Source organism: Vicia villosa, linkage group LG1 (assembly GCF_029867415.1).
Source record: "Vicia villosa cultivar HV-30 ecotype Madison, WI linkage group LG1, Vvil1.0, whole genome shotgun sequence".
NCBI classification, from domain to species: Eukaryota; Viridiplantae; Streptophyta; class Magnoliopsida; order Fabales; family Fabaceae; genus Vicia; species Vicia villosa.
Window position 1 is genome coordinate 116,076,853 of NC_081180.1, and position 19,450 is coordinate 116,096,302.

The 19,450-nt window shown below is 36.2% G+C and overlaps 2 protein-coding genes across 2 annotated transcripts; both read right to left on the bottom strand.

Moving 5' to 3' along the window:
• Positions 1–205: 205 nt before the first annotated feature.
• Positions 206–2,790, bottom strand: LOC131643937 (blue-light photoreceptor PHR2). Its single transcript, XM_058914306.1, has 4 exons — positions 1,764–2,790; positions 956–1,182; positions 771–872; positions 206–427 (listed from the first exon to the last, which is right to left on the bottom strand). Exons 1-4 carry the CDS (start codon positions 2,724–2,726, stop codon positions 343–345), a joined length of 1,377 nt encoding a protein of 458 aa, XP_058770289.1. The 5' UTR covers positions 2,727–2,790; the 3' UTR covers positions 206–342.
• Positions 2,791–4,796: 2,006 nt separating this feature from the next.
• LOC131643938 (gamma-tubulin complex component 4 homolog) lies at positions 4,797–18,569 on the bottom strand. Its single transcript, XM_058914307.1, has 16 exons — positions 18,243–18,569; positions 17,866–18,133; positions 17,637–17,773; positions 17,163–17,261; positions 10,019–10,139; positions 9,528–9,797; positions 9,237–9,317; positions 9,062–9,145; positions 7,615–7,701; positions 7,449–7,504; positions 7,138–7,326; positions 6,446–6,674; positions 6,088–6,176; positions 5,709–5,862; positions 5,406–5,528; positions 4,797–5,321 (listed from the first exon to the last, which is right to left on the bottom strand). The coding sequence occupies exons 1-16, from the start codon at positions 18,389–18,391 to the stop codon at positions 5,253–5,255; spliced, it is 2,205 nt and encodes a 734-aa protein (XP_058770290.1). The 5' UTR covers positions 18,392–18,569; the 3' UTR covers positions 4,797–5,252.
• Positions 18,570–19,450: the final 881 nt, after the last annotated feature.

Consider the following 19,450-nt stretch of genomic DNA (forward strand, 5'->3'; position numbering starts at 1 on the left):
TGACCAATTAGACAGATATTAAATCATAACAAAGAATATTCATTCACAACCAAAATAAAGATTTGAGAACTCATTCTGATATTATTAAAAAATATTAGTTGATATACTGTCATGAGTTCTTTCGAAGTGTCATTATTGGGGAAGAGACAGATTTTGAACCCAAAATCTAGTTAGAAAATAGGGTTGATGCAGTTGCAATGCTGAGTTAAAAAAGAATAACAGTTGCATCCAAAAAATGATGTAAAAAGCTTCCATGTTGATACAATGTGATTGCTAGTTACAACAGAACATGTGAAGGGGAAGTAATCAACAACACGAAACAAACTCTTGAAAACTTGTGGCTTAAGCAAGTGCACCCGTACAAGCAGTGGCGGCAGGAGCACCCTCCAGTTGTTTCTTTGTAGAACTGTACTTTTTGGTAATAAACCTGAATGACAAATCAAAATGATAACACCAGTTACAATTGAGTAAAGTTATTGGAAAATTCACAGTTGAATTTATAGACAAAAATATATGCACTTGTATAAATAACTAGTCAAAATGCAACGTTGTTAAAGTTTTTGATAAATTCACACCCTTTTCTGTTAAGCGGACTAAATGATAAAGTTAGGATTTGAGATCCATGGATAAGTTTTCTTCTGATTTCACTGTTCACAGTTGTGGCGAAAAACTCCACAAACAACTGTGACTTTCGGTGTTACAGTGCATGTGATAATCACGAAGGAAAAAAAATGTAACACTAAAGTTTCAAACAAGACCAGAATAGTTACCTAAAGAAGTCCCTCCATAGCAACTCATACATCAACCAATTAGTTCCGGTTTTGGACGAGCCATTGCCACCACTCTTTTGGCTTGATGAAGCAGAAACAACACTATCAGAGATATTAAGTCATCAGTAAGTATTCACGACAAAAATACCTAATATTCCTAAACATAAAAACATCTAGGAGCACACCTGCTAGCAGTTTTCTTCAGCTCATCAAACATTTCGCGGGGAGAGAGGCATCCCATTGCCAACCATGGAGAAATTTTGCATGAAAAGTTGGCACCATATATACTCTGGGCCCCATCCTTAAACCCCTTGTTTGGTTGAGCAACGCACTCAGCTGCAAATTTCTTAAGCCTCTGTAGTGCTTCCGTCTCCCCTCCTGCCATAGAAGTATTAGGCCCTGCCTTCCCATCCTGCATGATGTTGACAACCAATATAGATTGTTGATGACAAATACTTTTATAGAATGAAAGAAGAAGTCCGAGAAAATACATATAGCAACATAAATGCAAAAACAGACATAGTTTAGCAAAAACAAGAGAGGGTGAAAAAAGTTGTAAATTTCCGGAAAAGCTTTAAAAATGAAAATTACATAGCAAAACACAGATGGTAATAACATGTAGAAGAAACAAACATGATGTAATGTTGCATATGCAGATATCTAGTTCTTGTTACTTGGTGATATTATCCTACTTTACATCAACGATTCAATCGTCAAGCTAATGCGATCTCTCAATACTCAATCAAGCCATTGCATACAGCCACAATGAAAGGAAAGCTTTTTACAGCATCTAAGAATGAGCCAAGTGATTACATTCAATTGATTCGTTTTCTGAAATTATTAACTCATGTCGAAGCAAAACACAAATAACCATAAAAACATTAGATTTACAACAAAGCCATCTTAGAATGAGCCAGAGCCAATGCAGCATCAAATAAACAACAAGTTGAATATAAAATCAGTGAATTATTATTAAACTAAAAAGAAAAACACCTGTGACAATGTAGCAGATGGATTAAGACCAAGGTCCATCAAAGTAGGAATATCACCAATCTGAACATCGCCGCGAGACGGAAGACCCTTCAATTGATCCAAAGCCTCAATAGTTTTCCTCACCTCCAATTTCTGAACTCTATCCCTAAACCCTCCGTAATTCGAAGGCATATCCTCCAATTTGAAAGGCAAATCCTCAACATGATACAAAGTACTTCCCCAAAAGTACTTAACTTCCACACCCTCCTTCTCCATCATACCCTCAATCTTCTCCTCCATCTTCACCTCCTCATGAGAAACCTCTCTATGAGCATAAACCGCATCCGCCCCAACTTCCTTAGCCAATTCAACCAAAACCGTCTCCGGCTTCCCAACTCTCACCACTAGATCCGACCCTCTTGCCTTAAGATTCCTCCGAAGATCCGAAACCGATTCAATCAAAAAAGTAGCACGAAAAGGACCGGTTTTGTCAAACCCAGAAGACGATTTACCGTAATCCGCAGGGTCGAAACAGTAAACCGGCAAAACAGATAGCGACTCGCTATTGGCTGTATTGAGAGACTCATTATCATGAACACGGAGGTCGTTCCGGAACCAAACAATTGCCACACGACGGAGTGCGGCGGCGGAAGAAGGGTCGTTAGGACGGTTAGGAATCAGAGAGAGAGGCGATTTGAGAGGGTTAGCAGAGAAAGTGGATTTGTGGGAAGTTTTGTTTGAAGGAGAAGATTGGGTTTTTGTGGAGAGTGAAAGATGGGTGAGTGATGAAACTTGGGTTGGGACTTTAACCTTACTGGGTTGCGGTGGTGATAGTAAAAATGGGAGCTTGGGTTTGAATAAGGGGAGAATTGATGAGAGAGAAAGGGAGAGAGAAGCTATTGACGGTGGAAATGGGGTTTCCGGTGATGGGTTTTGGTTGAGATTCTCTTTCTCCGGTGGTGGTGGTTGGTGGTTGGGTTCCATTTTGTGTTATCTTCTCAAATTGAGATAGAGTAATAAAAAAACAGTGTTTTAATGTGGTCTTTGCTTTTCAGGGTTTTTTTGTATTTTTAAATTGTAAAGTTGTTGTCTTTATGTTGACTATCAACAAACATTTTCACCTAACACTTTTTTTTTTGGTTTAAGTTTCCATTTTAGTGTTTGGTCTAAATGTACATAGTTTCATTTCTATCATCATACTTAATTAAAGATGTTCAATGGACTAATTTAGTTCAGGGTATATTATGTAAAAAATTAATTGAAAATTTTAAAATGAAATAAGTTTTTATATTAGGTTAGAATGAAATTCACATCCATTTTGGAATTTAAACTAAAAGTCATTCGCTAAATTAACTTTAAACTTTTGTTTATTTTGTGTTTTTTCTTCATTATAAATATTTCAAAGTAAGTAAGTATGATGAGGAAAAAAAAATTGGATGTGTTTAGTTTGTTAAAAAATAAAATATTGGACATAATAATTTTTTATTGTATTATGTTTTATTTAAAAACGGGTTAAGTTTGGATGTGTACGAGTTGAGTTAGAGCGAATTTTACCTAATCATTTACACAACTTATTCATATTTTAATGAGTTGGGTTCCTTTTCCAACTTATAATTACATAATCAAAATTGAGAACCTTTATGGTTGAAGCTCGGTCGCCCAGATATTGTTTGATAATTCCTTCATGCGCTTGCACGAGCGCATTAACGGCTTTTTCCCCTTCCAGACATTTCAGCAGCAAAGGGGTTGACAAGCCTCTTTTGTACAAGGTTCCTTCAATCATGGAGTACACGAACCAACCCTCCTTTTAACGAGGAATTGAAATGGGTGATAACCAAGAGGATTGAAATGGGTGATCTACCACCATCGCCATGATCTTTGGAGCTTCGATTCTTAGGCCTTTTAAAGGTTTTTTTGATGAAGGAATGATTCACCCCTAATTACCTGGTGCTTGCGAGCTTAAAGAGGACGCCAGACCGAATATTTTGCTCTCTTGAGCAAGCAAGATTTATAATGACTTGAATTTCAAGAACTTGGTCCTAGTTAAAGTGACATATCGTTGTAACAACAACTCCTTTATTTTCACTCTCCTTTTATTTGCAAGACTACGAGTTGGTAAATCAATTTAACTAATTATAGTTAGACTCATCAAGTTATTTTCACTGTCCTTTTATTTGCAAGACTACGAGTTAGTAAATCAATTTAACTAATTTTAGTTAGACTCATCAAGTTATTTTCACTCTCCTTTTATTTGCAAGACTACGAGTTGGTAAATCAATTTAACTAATTTTAATTAGACTCATTAAGTTATTTTCACTCTCCTTTTATTTGCAAGACTACGAGTTGGTAAATCAATTTAGCTAATTTTAGTTAGACTCATCAAATTATTATTTGGTTCTTAAAAAAATTCTCACTCACCAACCGACACGCTCTTTAGTTTTAAAATATGCACAAATTTTCCTTAAACTTACATATATCAACAACAAAATTTAATGATAGACAAAAAAACTTTTATCTATACCTACTATTTTTTAATGTCACTAAAAACTAGAGGGAAGTGTCCATATTATTTTTATAGACTTCAAGGAAGATTAGTGCATATTTTAAAAGTATAGAATTAATTTTAACATATTTGGTTCTTCTCGAATAAAATTATTTATGATTTCTAAAATTAATTTTACTTGAATCAATGATTTGTAGCTTTTAAATTTACTAAATTTTTATATTAAACTTTATAAAATCAATTCATCCAATCAATTGTCTTGTAGAACTATTTAAACTAAATACATGCTACAATTGTTGGCTTCTATAATATCACCGTAGTAATGCATTGGACCACGAGAATGGACAAGCAAACCAACATTCGAGAATGGACATGCAAACCTACCTCAAAACATTCATTAAATTCAAGAATTATCTACTAAAACAGAATATACAAGTTCCATTCCCTCTCTCTCTATAATTTTCCTTAAACTTTCTCTCACTTAGTTTCTATTACTCGTAATAAAATGTGTAAGGTGAGAAAAGATAAACACTTGTAACATTTGCAAAATGTTAATCAAAACTTTCTGTCTAGATTTGCTATCAAATGTGTCTATCATACTTTTATTAGTTTTAAATACATCTCCAACATTAACAATTTAATATGAATAGTCTCAGAGATATTCATATATATTGATAATTTAGAAAACCTAGTCAATGCACTACCAATTTTGAAACCGAACTGGATGTTTTCTCAGAGTTTTCAATAAAACCAAACCGTCCAGTGTTACAATAAAACCAATCAAAATCAACGGGATCAACAACCACATTCTCAAAATAGAATATAAGATGTGTAGCTGACATCTAAATGGCAGCTGCAGGATGGTCCAACAGCGACGGCAAATAGATAGCAACTTGATTGTCAGCATTAAATTCTCCCTCCAAACAAGACGATGGCGAGGGAAAATTTTCTCGACCGAAGGCCACGTGCCATATAATAACTTTACAAGTGAGAAATTTTGAACTTTACTACTGCTGATTTAAACCAGGAAGCGTAGGACGTGGCCTGACAACATTCATAACCCCCTTTGCAGTTGACTGTAAAGGGACAAAAGAATAGACAGTTAGACATAAGGATCTGAGCTCAACTGTAAAACTAAAGAATATGTCAGATTGTTTTACCTCAAAGAAGGAATTCAGATTTAACCGCAAGAGAAAACGTCTCAAAAATGGAGTCCGCTGACTTCCAGCAAGTCGGCTGCTGCGCAGTATAGTGTACAAGGAATTTGATTTCTTGTTGAATTCCTATTGACGTTGAAGTTAGAAAAAAATTAAATGATGAATAAACAAACAAGAATAAAAAAGACAATGTACTTTATAAAATATAATTTATATATCTATATGAGGCTGTATGAGGAAATTAATCTCTTTTCATGAGATGCTTATTTCTATACATTATTATTTTGGTAAAAGAAATGCAGTCACCTCGGCTATGTGTTCCAATTCAGAAGTATTAGAGAAGTTGTCTTGGTTCTCAATATTCCAGCAAAATTGCAGGCAAAGCTTCATGATGCCATCCAGTATCCTTGAAACAGAACCAATGTCCAAGAAAGTTTGGGAAATCAATGCTGATAGATACCTACAGAAAACATCAAAATTATGTACAGAATATGATCCTTAGTCTTGACAGGTGACAGCAATAGGATAGTGACTTGATGGTCACCAGAAGCTATATATAATTTGGATAAATATACGACTGCGCTGGTAATCATTTTATGCATGTGATAGCAAAATAGTTTAGCAAACAATACAGTAAGTCGTCGTAAAATGTGAAAAACTAAAAATATAAAATTGAGATTATTACTCTTGATGAAAGCCCACGAGTTCCGTAAAGTCGTGAGAATCTTGAATATGAGACTGTAGAATATTCCACTGAGACTCTATCACATCCACCTGTAAAGGAAAACATAAATTATGAATGTGAAACACTTATCATAAAGAGATAAGGTACACACGCCAAAGAACACTCGTTAAGATACCATTCAGTGCTTCTTTTGCTCAATTCACACAAACTTAAGCTGCACCCGGCGTGCATTTGCATCCAAACAGACATATCAACATCGAACTAGTGAATAGATCACATAACTACTTTGAAGCTCAAATAATATTTGTAGTAGTAATCTAATAAATTAAAATGCATAGCACAAGATATGAATGACAACCTGAATATAAAATTGGAGATTTCTGATTAAGAATGCCATATGTTCTCTAACACGCCACATTGATCGAAATCTTTGATCCCTCTGCTGTGTCGTTGGGCTTTTGTCTTGGTCTTTTTTTTTACTTTTGGCAAAAATACTGTGGTACTGATGCATTACTGATGCCCATAACTTCTCCAACTCCATTTGTGTTCGTTTAAGCCGCAGTAAGTATTGAAATACTTTAAGGTACCTGTTCAAAGTGTTAACTGTGAAGTACAACTACTGACCTTGTAAGTAGTAATTATATTATGAGATTAACATATATGTCACAAAATTGGTTTATCATGAAGGCAAATCTTAACTATTGGATATCGTATAAGTGGCCATGATTGAAACACGAAATCATGTGGAGAGCTCTCTTAATCTTAGCCAGTTATGTCAGCTACGATCCAATAGGCATGATTTGTTCATAGTAAAAAAGTAAATTAATGTTTCCAGAAGATATATCCCCTATACGTATATATCTCTTAAACCAACAGTCCCTTATGGTAATGTAACATTTCATATACATCTTGCACACTCGGTTTGCAACGAGGCCGTGACACTTTCTAAGTAAAGTTTTGTCGTCTAAAATGGGATCCTAGTACATCTAAATAACTAGGAAGAGAAAAGAATCCATCCTCAACAGCAGGATAATATCAGCAGTGTCTTACTTGGAGAGGACTTCTTGAGTAAAGAACAAATGCAATGGCCAATCAACAGAATACGCGAGAGCAATACCATCCCAACCATCAACCGACATTTCTGAAAGGGAAGCACCAGAGATGCCATCTACAGAAGCAGAGGTTGCCTTTGGTAAATCTAATTGTGAAGATTTAACTGTGATTCCAAAAGATGGCATCCTAGAAGATGAAAAGGACATTTTAAGGCAAATAGCTCACAGCAGCTCAATATGATGCTAGCAGAAGTGAGAGCTTGCATTGCATATCAATATGAAGAACAATAGTGCATATAGATTTCTAACCGCAATGACACTTTCGAGAAATACTTGTCTTCTTCACCGATAGTTTTTAATGAAGCCTGCATCGCAGAGGAATTATATTAACCTTTTGCTGTTGCGTCTAAAAACGAACATGCTTACGTAACAGATATGTGAATGACATTAAGCCATAAAATCATGTTAAACAAACCAGCTGAAATGGAACCATAAGATCGGCTTCAGCAGTTGACTGACGAGGTGGCAACCGCATTAACTGTCTACTTTCCTCGAGGAAACACTATACAGAAAATCATAAGTAAACCACGGATATCAGTATAACTTTTTCGGTTTGAACTGCAGTGAGTAATTGATGCATATGGCACAGAATACTGAAAAAGAAGAAGCAAGAGCTACCCAATGTTGATATTATATTTTAAAGTTTAAACTAATTTGCAAAATCTCCTATCTAGTTATTGAATTACCAATTAGTTCAGAGACTCAAGCCAACTTTCCTATTATATAGAGAATATTATTTACAGTTCAATCCAATTGAGATAACTCCAACATAAAGAATAAGGAAAACGGACTCCTACTTAAGCATAATACAAATTATTCAAATTATAAGAAAATAATAAGTAAACCACAACTACTAAAACATAATGCAGACTGATTGACTAAAAGTACTTATGACTTTAAAGTATACAAAATGATGGAGAAATAGAAGGAGATGTAAACTATTGAATTCAACCTGGATGGTTGTAATAGAGAAAGGCCTTTATGGGTTTTATCATGTGACACAAAAGTACCACTCAAGAAGGTCAAGCGAAAATTCTATCGAGGAGCGGTGAGACCTGCGATGTTTTACAGGACAGAATATTGAGCGGTTAAGAACCAACACGAGAATAAAATAAGTGTGGCAGAGATGAGAATGCTACGTCGGATGTGTGGTAAAGACTAGACGAGATAAGATTAGAAATAACAATATTAAAGAGAGTGTTGGGGTAGTACCTATAGTAGAAAAGATGGTGGAAAATAAGCTTAGGTGGTTTGGACATGTAGAGAGAAGACCTGTAAACTCTCTTGTAAGGAGAGTAGATCAAATAGAGAGGAGTCAAACAAATAGAAGTAGAGGAGACCTAGAAAAACTATTAAGAAAGATCTCGAGATTTACAAATTGGATAGAACTTTGGTCTTTGATAGAACATTATGAGATAAAGTTTGATTGTTGTTGTTTTAATGACATATGATATGACATCAGACGCATGTTCACATACAAGAACTATGATAAAACCCATGACTGTTCAGTATTTATGAATACAGTACAATTAGTTAAAAGTAATGCCATATGATGACATTAGACATATGCAAGCATACAAGAACAGTGATAAAACCCACGACTGTTTCCAAGGGTTAAAACAACTCAATGAGAAAACGTATCACAGAAATCACTATCTCAAGGATAGTTATCGTACATTCAAAGCTCATAATCCTCCACCTTTCATCCCCAAAAAACCCCAAATGTTTGTTCTTCGTCATTCGAACAAGTGTCAAACATAACATATAATGAATAGTGTTTTCTTAAACACTACACAACAGGAGCAGACACGGCACTCATAAGCAAGTCCAAACTTTAGCATAGATCATAGTTCATGCTTTACCTGGAAGAAGTCTCCTTTTGCCAGAAGAAAATAGTCTTTCAGAGCCCTCAGGTGGCCATTCAAGTCGGCACGTACAACCACAAGCTGCAGACAAGGATGGAATAGAAGTTCATGGCTCTGAACATAAATGTGCCATAACCAATGAACATAGGAATCAAATATTCATAATAAGAACCTGCCAGAGATGACTGGCTGCAATAGCCTGAATGGAGTCCGCTGCACACTCAAATGACCTTTTATGAAATTCGGATGATTCCTGCAAGAATGAACAATAGTCACCTTAAGACTAATCCAAAATTTTAGGGTGAAAGAAAGCTGACACACAAGACATAATTCATGAGTTATACAAACGTTAGAACTGAAGAAATACGCCAAAAAATGTTTACCAACAATCCAACTACATAATAAAAAGAGGCTTTGGAAAATCAGCATCAATATGATACAGTAAATTGGAAGGATGCACCACCTTTAGATCAATAAGCATATTTTCAATCTTATCTGCCTCAGATTGCGGAAGCAAATCTTCTCCTTCCATCCCGGTATTCATTATAGACTCTCTTTGAAAATTAAAACGCCCTGCAAATCCATGTATTTTCGGAAAGCTTTTAGGTACTTGAGGATAGACATCATCCCGAGACAGGAAAGAAGGACTTGGATTCCTCAGAACCCTGACAGCTTTTCCAGCAAAAAGAATTGATTCTGCAACACGCATGGGTATATATTCTGGCAACATATCCTGCAAAAAATAAACAGTTGTACTATAAACAGTTGTAACATGTCATTTTGAAATGAAGGACAAAAAGAACTCCAGATATTAAATTGGAAAAAAAAACTACAATTCGTTAAAGAAAAAGACATGGACTTCCCTTAAAAGACAAACGAGCTACAAACATTAAGATTCAAACATTTTTCATCATAAAGGAAATGAGCTCCATGTGACTTGTTAACAGGAATTACCAAAGAAATATGAAAGCCCATGTGCCAATCAGTTAACGATGCCTCGGTAGTTGATAAACGTGCCAACCTTTCAGAGATTTCTACATGAGGTGTGCTATTTTCTACAGTTCTATCTTCTTGCCTGAAAAATAAATAATCGGGTCAAGACGTCAAGTACATAATTACAAAGCAGTAGTAAATATCATACTTTAGAAATCAGATACAACTAATGCTACCAAATCAACCATAAAGTTTTAAAAAAGTGAAGAGGATAAATTAATACCAAGATAAATGAGTTTTCATGAATGTATTAAGTATGCCATATTTTACCTAAGTAACTTCTATTTTTTGGGGGAGAATAGGATTTTCCTTATGAGTACATCATTGTTACTGTTATTATTTGAAGTGGCACTACTGGCCAGTATATGAATTATGTCCCTTATGACTAAACATAAGTTATTAAAAATTATAAGGGAGTAGACTACATTCATTTGGATAACTTATGATTTTAAATGATACCAATAATAATAATAACTTTATATCCAATTCAGCAGCATGATTAATCAAGTATAGAATTATTTTCATAAAGGCCTTCTGATGAAACTCAGAAAATGAAGTGATAAAGCAGTAAAATATGAATGGATTAAATGGAGGTTATTAGATTGATGGAAAAAAGGGGATGCAGTTACAAGTATGAACTGGAGAAATTGCTCTTCATGAGAATGAGTTCTCATACTACAATAATAGCAATAATCATGCACGCCTATTCTCTCCTCACACTATATTCCCCATGCTCTAACAACTTTTCCTGATATTGTGTGCCATATTGCTTAACTTCTCCTTCCAGATTCTTCTTTCCCCTACAGCTGTAAACTCTCCACACAGCTAGCTTGGGCCTAATTGCAGGAGTCGCATTTTCATAAGGCCCACTAATTTTATTATTGCCGCCCCCCACAACCACAGTCTTGTCCTCATAGCTGAACCAAGGATACTGACTTTGCAGTGAGATTTCATCCTCCCAAGTCGTGTCTTTATTTGTTCTAACCTCCCACTTCACCAACCGTTGTTTGACAAATTGTCCCCCCTTCAATTTCTCGTGACGCTAGCAAATATTCAAGTTCTTTTAATTCCTATGGTTCCAATTCCAGTCCTTCCGGTAGTTAAGGCTCGACAGTAATTTCCAATGGCACGCTTAAGATGTGACATATGAAAACAGCATCTACACTTGGCAGAATCAAGCAATTTCTGCTTGTATGACATTTACACAGCTCCTACCTTTTCAAACATTGGAAAGGGTGTAAAATATCGCAGGGACAATTTTGGATCTATCATTTTTGCAACAGTTTTCTGTTTATGAGGCCGCAACTTCAATAATACCCACTCCCACTTCGAAGCAGTGATCCCCTTGCTTCTTATCTGCATAACAATTCATTTGCTGTTGTGCTCACTGCAAATGACCTTTGAGATGTCTAACAGTTTCATCTCTGTCCACTAACTCTGCTGCCTCAGCTTCTACCCCCATCTCACCTTGAGAAAATCGTAGCAAAGTAGTTGGTTTCCTCCCATAAACAGCTTCAAACGATGTGGTTCCCGTGGTGACATGAAAAGAGGTGTTAAACCACAATTATTCCCAGTTCCAACAATATAAACAGTTATGTGGTTATTATGACGCGAAGCAGCGCAAATAAGACTCCAATCACCTACCGGTGATAAGATAGCTCTTCTTTAGTACTGTCCCTTGTAACCAAAACAGCTCCTTCCAACAACCTCTACCGACATTCATTGGACTTTGAAACACGTTTCAACATGCTTAATCCACCCAATAGGATCTTCACCAACGAATGACAGCAACCCCGCCTTCTTCATTGTGAAAAATAGAAATCAGAATGTTCTGAATGTGCTTGAGTGAGTAAAGCACTCAGCATCCATAATATTTATACACATTATATAATTAATTGCATATTATGTTTACAAGGAGAAATAAATAATAGTCCAACTTCCTAAATGCATGAATCTAAATATACATGAACCTAAAACTTAAATGCTCTTTTTAATGAAAAATTTACAATGTATTTTTTTTTTTTTCTATTTCCAACACTCCCCCTCAAGCTGGTGAATAAGTATTCTCCATTCCCAGCTTGGATATAATTCGTTCAAAATTTGAGCTACTCAATCCTTTAGTGAGAATATCCGCAAGTTGCCCATGTGAGGACACATATGGGGTGCAAATCAGCCCACTGTCAAGCTTTTCCTTTATGAAGTGTCTATCAACCTCAATATGCTTAGTTCGATCATGTTGAACTGGATTGTGTGCTATACTGATAGCTGACTTATTATCACAGTAGAGCTTCATGGGTCCTTCCCATTTGATTTTCAAATCTTCTAAAATAATTTTAAGCCAAAGTAATTCACAAATGCCTTGTGCCATGGCTCGGAATTCAGCTTCAGCACTAGAACGTGCTACTACATTTTGCTTCTTACTCCTCCAAGTCACAAGATTTCCTCCAAGAAAGGTGCAATACCCTGTAGTGGATCTTCTATCAACAATTGATCCTGCATAGTCTGCATCAGTGTAGGCCTCAAGTGTTGTATTTCCATTTCTTTTGAACAAAATTCCTCTTCCTGGAGTTCCCTTGAGATACTGCAGGATTCTATGAACTGCTTGTAAACGGATCTCTTTAGGGCAGTGCATGAACTGACTAACCATACTTACAGCATATACAATATTAGGTCTAGTGTGAGACAAGTAAATTAATCTCCCAACTAGACGTTGATACATTTCTTTATCTACTGCAACATCTTCTTCTGTATTACCCAAGTTAAGATTTGGATCCATAGGAACGCTCGCTGGTTTACACGCTGTTTTTCCTGTCTCTTTGAGTAAATCTGTAATGTATTTTTGTTGTGATATAAAAATGCCTTTTCGGGAATGTGCCACCTCGATTCCCAAGAAGTACTTCAGCTTTCCAAGAGCTTTTATTTCAAACTCCTTAGCCAAACAATGACTCAAGATCTATTGCTCCTTCCAATCATCTCCAGTCATTATAATGTCATCCACATATACTAACAAAACTGTTACTCCCCCTTGTGGCGAGTGTTTGATGAACAAGGTGTGATCCCCTTGACTTTGCTTGTACCCCAAGGATGTCATAACCTTAGTGAATCTTCCAAACCATGCTCGAGGTGATTGTTTTAGGCCATATAACGCCTTTTTCAACCTGCAAACTGTATTGTCGGACACATTTTTTTCATACCCCGGTGGTACCTGCATATAAATCTCCTCCTCAAGTTCCCCATGTAGGAAAGCATTCTTCACATCAAATTGTTGTAAATTCCAACCATAATTGGCAGCAAGTGACAAAATTACTCTCACTGTATTGTATTCATTTTTGCAACCGGTGCAAATGTCTCTGAGTAGTCAATTCCATAGATTTGTGTAAACCCTTTGGCAACCAACCTGGCTTTATATCTTTCGATTGATCCATCAGCCTTATATTTTACCGTGTACACCCATTTGCATCCAACTGACCTCTTTCCTTCTGGTAAAGTCAATATCTCCCACGTTCCATTCTTCTTCAGTGCGTCCATCTAAATATTCTTGGCTTGCTTCCATTTTTCATCAGACAATGCCTCAGAAACATTAGTAGGTATGGAAGTAGCGTTAAGGTTTGTAAGAAAGGCTCTATGGGTAGGTGAGAATTTTTTAAAAGAAAGATAGTTTGAAAGGGGATATAAAGGTTGTTTGGTGCATTTTCTGGTACCTTTCCTAATAGCAATTGGAAGGTCTAGGTCATCATCTGTTGTCTGGGTCATAATTTTATCCTGCAATTCAGAAGAATTAATTACCTCATTTGAAGGAGTCGGGTCAGACTCTTGAACTTGTGTCGATTCAGGAACGGCCTTTGACTTTCTCATGTAAACCAGATTCTTTCCATGTCTCACATCCACTTCAGGTTCACGTTCAACTACTGGTATATTTGATTGATTTGACTCAACTCCCAGTTCTTCAGGCTCAGATGGGTTTGGTACAAGTGTGTTTAACTCAAGACCAGAAAGATCGGGTCTATTTGACTCGAAACTGGAAGAATTAGGTGGATTTGACTCGAGACCAGGGAGATTGAGTGTATTTGAGTCATGACCAGATGTATTTGACTTAATACTAGACAAATTGAGTTTATTTGACTCAAGACCAGAAAGATCAAGACTTTCAAGCTTATCTTCCTTAAAACTCTCCCCTTGAAGATAAGGTTGAGTGAAGTATGATTCCTCTTCACGGAAGGTTACATCTCGCGACACAAAGAATCTTTTAGATGGAGGATGAAAACACTTATATCCCTTTTGAGTAGAGGAATAACCGACAAAAACACATCTTAGGGCTCTAGGATCGAGTTTTTTCCTGTCTTGACTATGCACATGGACAAATGAGACACACCCAAAGATTCGAGGTTTGAGATTACTACTTGTTGATAAATTTGGATAGAAGGAAGAAAGAACATCCATAGGACTCTTGAACCCTAATACTCTAGAGGGCAATCGATTAATAAGATATGTGCTAGTGAGAACGGCCTCCCCCCATAAATATTTGGGAACATTTTTATGAAACAATAGTGCTCGGGTTTGGTCTAATAGATGCCCATTTTTTCTTTCTGCGATTCCATTTTGTTGTGGTGTTTTAACACAAGAAGACTCATGGACAACTCCCTCTTTTTGACAGAATGAATTAAGAACATGATTGAAGTACTCTTTTCCATTATCAGACCTAAGCCTTTTAATGTTTACTCCAAATTGATTTTTAATCATGTAGAAAAACTTTAGAAAAACAGTACTGACGTCAGACTTGTGTTGGAGTAAAAATACCCAAGTAACCCGGGTACAATCATCTATAAAAGTCACAAACCACCTAGCACCTGTTACATTTGGATTGGCAGAGGGACCTCAAACATCTGAATGAATAAGATAGAAAGGGGAAAGACTTCTTTTGTTGTTTAATGGAAATGATAGACGCTTATGTTTAGCGAACTCGCACACATCACAATGAAGACTTTCAATATCTACCTTATTGAATAAAGACGGAAACAAAACTTTAATGACTCCAAAAGAAGGATGACCTAATCGACAATGAAAAAAAAAGATTTTTTCCTTTTTGGAGAGTATTGACTCTGACATAAATGAGTGAGACAAGTGGACTTTTTTACAGTGACCTGGTTCTTCAAGATAGTAAAGGCCATTCCTTTCTCTAGCACGTCCAATCGTCTTTCCCGAGTCCTTATCCTGAAATATACAACAATCATTAAAAAAAGTCACACTACAGGATAAATCATTTGTAAGTTTTTGTATGGAGACAAGGTTCATGGATAGCTTCGGAACATGGAGAACCCTTTTTAAGGTTATAGAATGATTTATTTGAATATCTCCAAAGCCAGCTACAGTTACAAGAGTACCATCAGCAGTATAAATTTTTTTATTACTGGGACAAGGGGAATATGTGGAGAAATGTTTTGAAGAGGGTGCCATGTGGTCTGTGGCTCCTGAATCTAATATCCAAAATAAATGAGAAGGTGTTTCTGAGACATGAAATCCAAATGAGAGTGGAAGCTTACCAGAATACGCCACACTACAATTACTTGATGATTTTTCCATACTATTGGTCTTAAAGAAAACAGAAGCAATCACCAAATGTTTATGTGTAAGATATCAAAGAAGATAAGATTCGGTGAAGAAATCAACCCAGAAAATGCAGGGACAGCGGCTGGAACTGTGCGGACAGCGGCTGGAACTTGCAGACAGTTGCTGGAACTTGCAGACAGTTGCTAGAACTGTGCAGACAGCGGCTGGAACGATGCAGACAGCGGCTGAAAAATGTGCAGAGTTGTACTGACAGCTGCAGGAAAGTGTATGAAACAGTACGGACGGCTGCCGGAAAAGTATAGATAGCGTTTAATTGAAAAAACTTGACAGCAGGTGTTGCCCAGTCAAGATTTAAGGGTTTTGACAGCATAAAAAAGCCCGGTCAGATTTCTAAATACTGATATTAGCGGAAGTAGAGTCCCCTAGATTAGGAGCTCTGATACCATGTGAAAAATAGAAATCAGAATGTTCTGAATGTGCTTGAGTGAGTAAAGCACTCAGCATCCATAATATTTATACACACTATATAATTAATTGCATATTATGTTTACAAGGAGAAATAAATAATAGTCCAACTTCCTAAATGCATGAATCTAAATATACATGAACCTAAAACTTAAATGCTCTTTTTAATGAAAAATATACAATGTATTTTTTTTTTCTATTTCCAACATTCATCACCATTTTATACTCTGTTACTGACCCCTCCGAGAACGACGGTTGTTCCACACAGTCCAATGAATGTCGCTTCATCATCTTAGCAAACTAAGTCATCATCTTCTCACGAAATTTCCGCATTATCATCTCTCAAAAATCCCTCAGCTTGCAACGCACAGAGCCCTGCACCACTGCAAGTCTTGCTTCTATTGCATCCATCCGATTTGCCATCTTTGGTGGCGTGAACATTGAATCGCTAGCACCTCTCGAGGATCCGACAAGTCGGACCAATGACGGAACTCGCAGAAAATGAAGTAATAGAACTATAAAGTATGAATGGAGCTTATTTGATTAATGGATGAATAGGGATGCAATAAGCATGAACCAAAACAATTGCTCCTCCAGAGAATGAATTCTTCTCCTGCTACAATAATAGCAATAACCATGCAAGCCTATCCTCTACCTTCTCCTCACACTATATTCCACATACTCTAACAACTTTTCCTGAAATTGTGTACCATGTCATTAACTAACTTTACCTGAAATTGTGTACCATGTCATTAACTAACTTTTCCTTCCAGATATTTCTTTCCCCTGCGGGTGTAAACTCTCCACACAGCTGGCTTGGGCTTAATTGCAGCAGTGTCATTTTCAAAAGGCACGCTAATTCTATCACCTTCACAAGATTTTTCACGGATATTAAATGGACAAATAATTCTTTTTACAGTCACCAATTAACCATACTTGCTATACAAGTTATAGGACCCCATTTCATCAGTGTACAGCTATAGTTTTGACACAAAATACAAGACATGCATAAAAATCAAGTCATGCATATCAACGGCATGCAAACTAAAAATTAATATTAACATTGAGTTACCTGCTAATGAAAAACTCCCCATGCCGGTCTTCAAGAATCCCATAAACCATCCATGATGCAAGCTGATTATACATGACCTGATGTCCATGCCATAGAAGCCTAAGCTTTGGACAATAACAACCCAAAAATAAAATAATAATTAGCAGAGAACGTAATCCAAAGATCGATACAAACGCCTAAGCACCTTAGAGACCAATAGAACCATAATAAACAAATAGGTTCTTAAAGTAAATTCATCATTAACAAGCAACTGAACCCAACATGAACATTTTCAATTTTTCCATTATTCATGCCTATAATTCTCTTTCTACATGAAAATCTGTAGTAGCTACTAGCATTAAAAAAATCCATGATTAAAAATGCTGAGTACCTATTGACTAACAATCTAACTTAACTTCAAAATATATACATATCATACACTTGGAAATGACATAACAAGCATCTTAACAATGTCGAAAGAAAAAAACTGCATACCTCTGTATGCAAGTTTGTAATTCAGGAACTCCGCAATGGCATTTTTTATGTAAAAGATTAAGAAGCTGACCACCACGAATATCACCGCGCTCAATCTCTAGGATAAGCTCATACAAAGGTGGCAAAAGGGTAAAAAACTACAAAAACACAACAAAAAACAAGTCAGTGTCAAACTAAAACTAACCATAAAAAAAAAGGAAGGGAACAAGAGAGCATAGAAATTAACCACCTTGTTAAGGCCTTGAGTAACTGTTGCCAAAATGGGCATGGTTTCAGCCAACAACAATTGTTCAATATGAAGAATCGAAGACGTGTAAACTGACAGGATCTCAACAATGCCATTGGCAAGAGCCCTACGATAAACACTAGGCTTCTCCTTATTCTCCAAAAGGCTAGCATTTTCCGACCTAATCCAGTTTAAATTCCTAGACTTGGCTGAAAATCGCTCTAACTCTCTGTAATAAAACCCCAACGTGATTATCCTCTCAATAAGTTCCCTGCAATCAACACAATTCAGTCCAAAATTGAAACTTTCATAAAAAATGCAAACAATTACAAAGCACATTTTGGGTTTTTTGAAATTTAAGCAAAAAAAAATGAACGAACCTGTCACTGGGATCGATAAAGGAAATGTCGGGAGCGAGCTTGAAAGTGCACTCGTCGGAGATTGGAGTAACGGCGGAGAGATTGTCTCTCCGGTCGATGATTAGGTCGCCGGTGTAACCTAATAATGCCAAGAGAAGCTCGTGCAACATTGTTGTGTATTGAGAAACTAACGTATTATCGTTTGTGTGGGAAGAACGATGAAGAAATTGAAGGAAGAGAGATTTGAAGTTTGGTTGAGTTGAGTTGAAGAGAGAGTTCAGTCTGAATTGAGTTCTTTCCGCCAACTGCTCCAAAAACGCACAGGGATTTATTTTTTCTTCTTTCGTTTCATGGAAAAGTAAATTAATAAAAAAATATTATTGCTAATTAATTACTACTCCTTATACTTATAGGAGTGTTATAAAAATCGGACCGGTCATCAAACAGGTGAGGGTATTGAATCACGGTTCATTGTTTAATCATTGAGTTATTGGTGGAACCGCATGACTAAATCGGATTAAACAGAATAACTTGGTTGAATAAACCAGACTCTATTGCAATACTATATATTTATTAAATCGATCGAACCGGATGACTTAGTCTCTAAAATATATCACAACACTCACAAATTTTTAAATTTTCACGTGTTTATTCTTTACATTCGCATTCTAAATATAATCATCACTCATAATAAAATAATATAAAATATAAATTTAAATAAATTTTAAATCAGGTCTTATTGCAAACAGGGGAAATTTGTTCCAAATAATATTTGAATATATACTAATTATATTTTAAAATGAAATTCTGGTATGACAGATTCAGGATGTCACTCACCATGTCAAGACATCTGATCTGTTATTAACTTAGTAAAGGCAGAACAGGAAGATCCCCAATTTTAATTACCCCTAAGAAGGAGTCCATGAGTACTGGGATCATGTTAGTTCAGTCAACATAACCAGATTGTACACTTCATTGGTTATGTAAATGGATCTGCTATCAAACCTGAACCTGATGTTATACGCGATGTTACAACATCCTAGACTGAACAGACAATACAATGCAGAAGATAAATAACACAGTGAATTGTTAACCCAGTTCGGTTTAACTACCTACTCTAGAGGCTACCAAGCCAAGAAGAAGATTTCACTATCAGTAGTACTATTTTATGTAAACAACCTTTGGTTTACCTAGTCACTACCCAATCCAACCTTTATCTTAGAACTCCA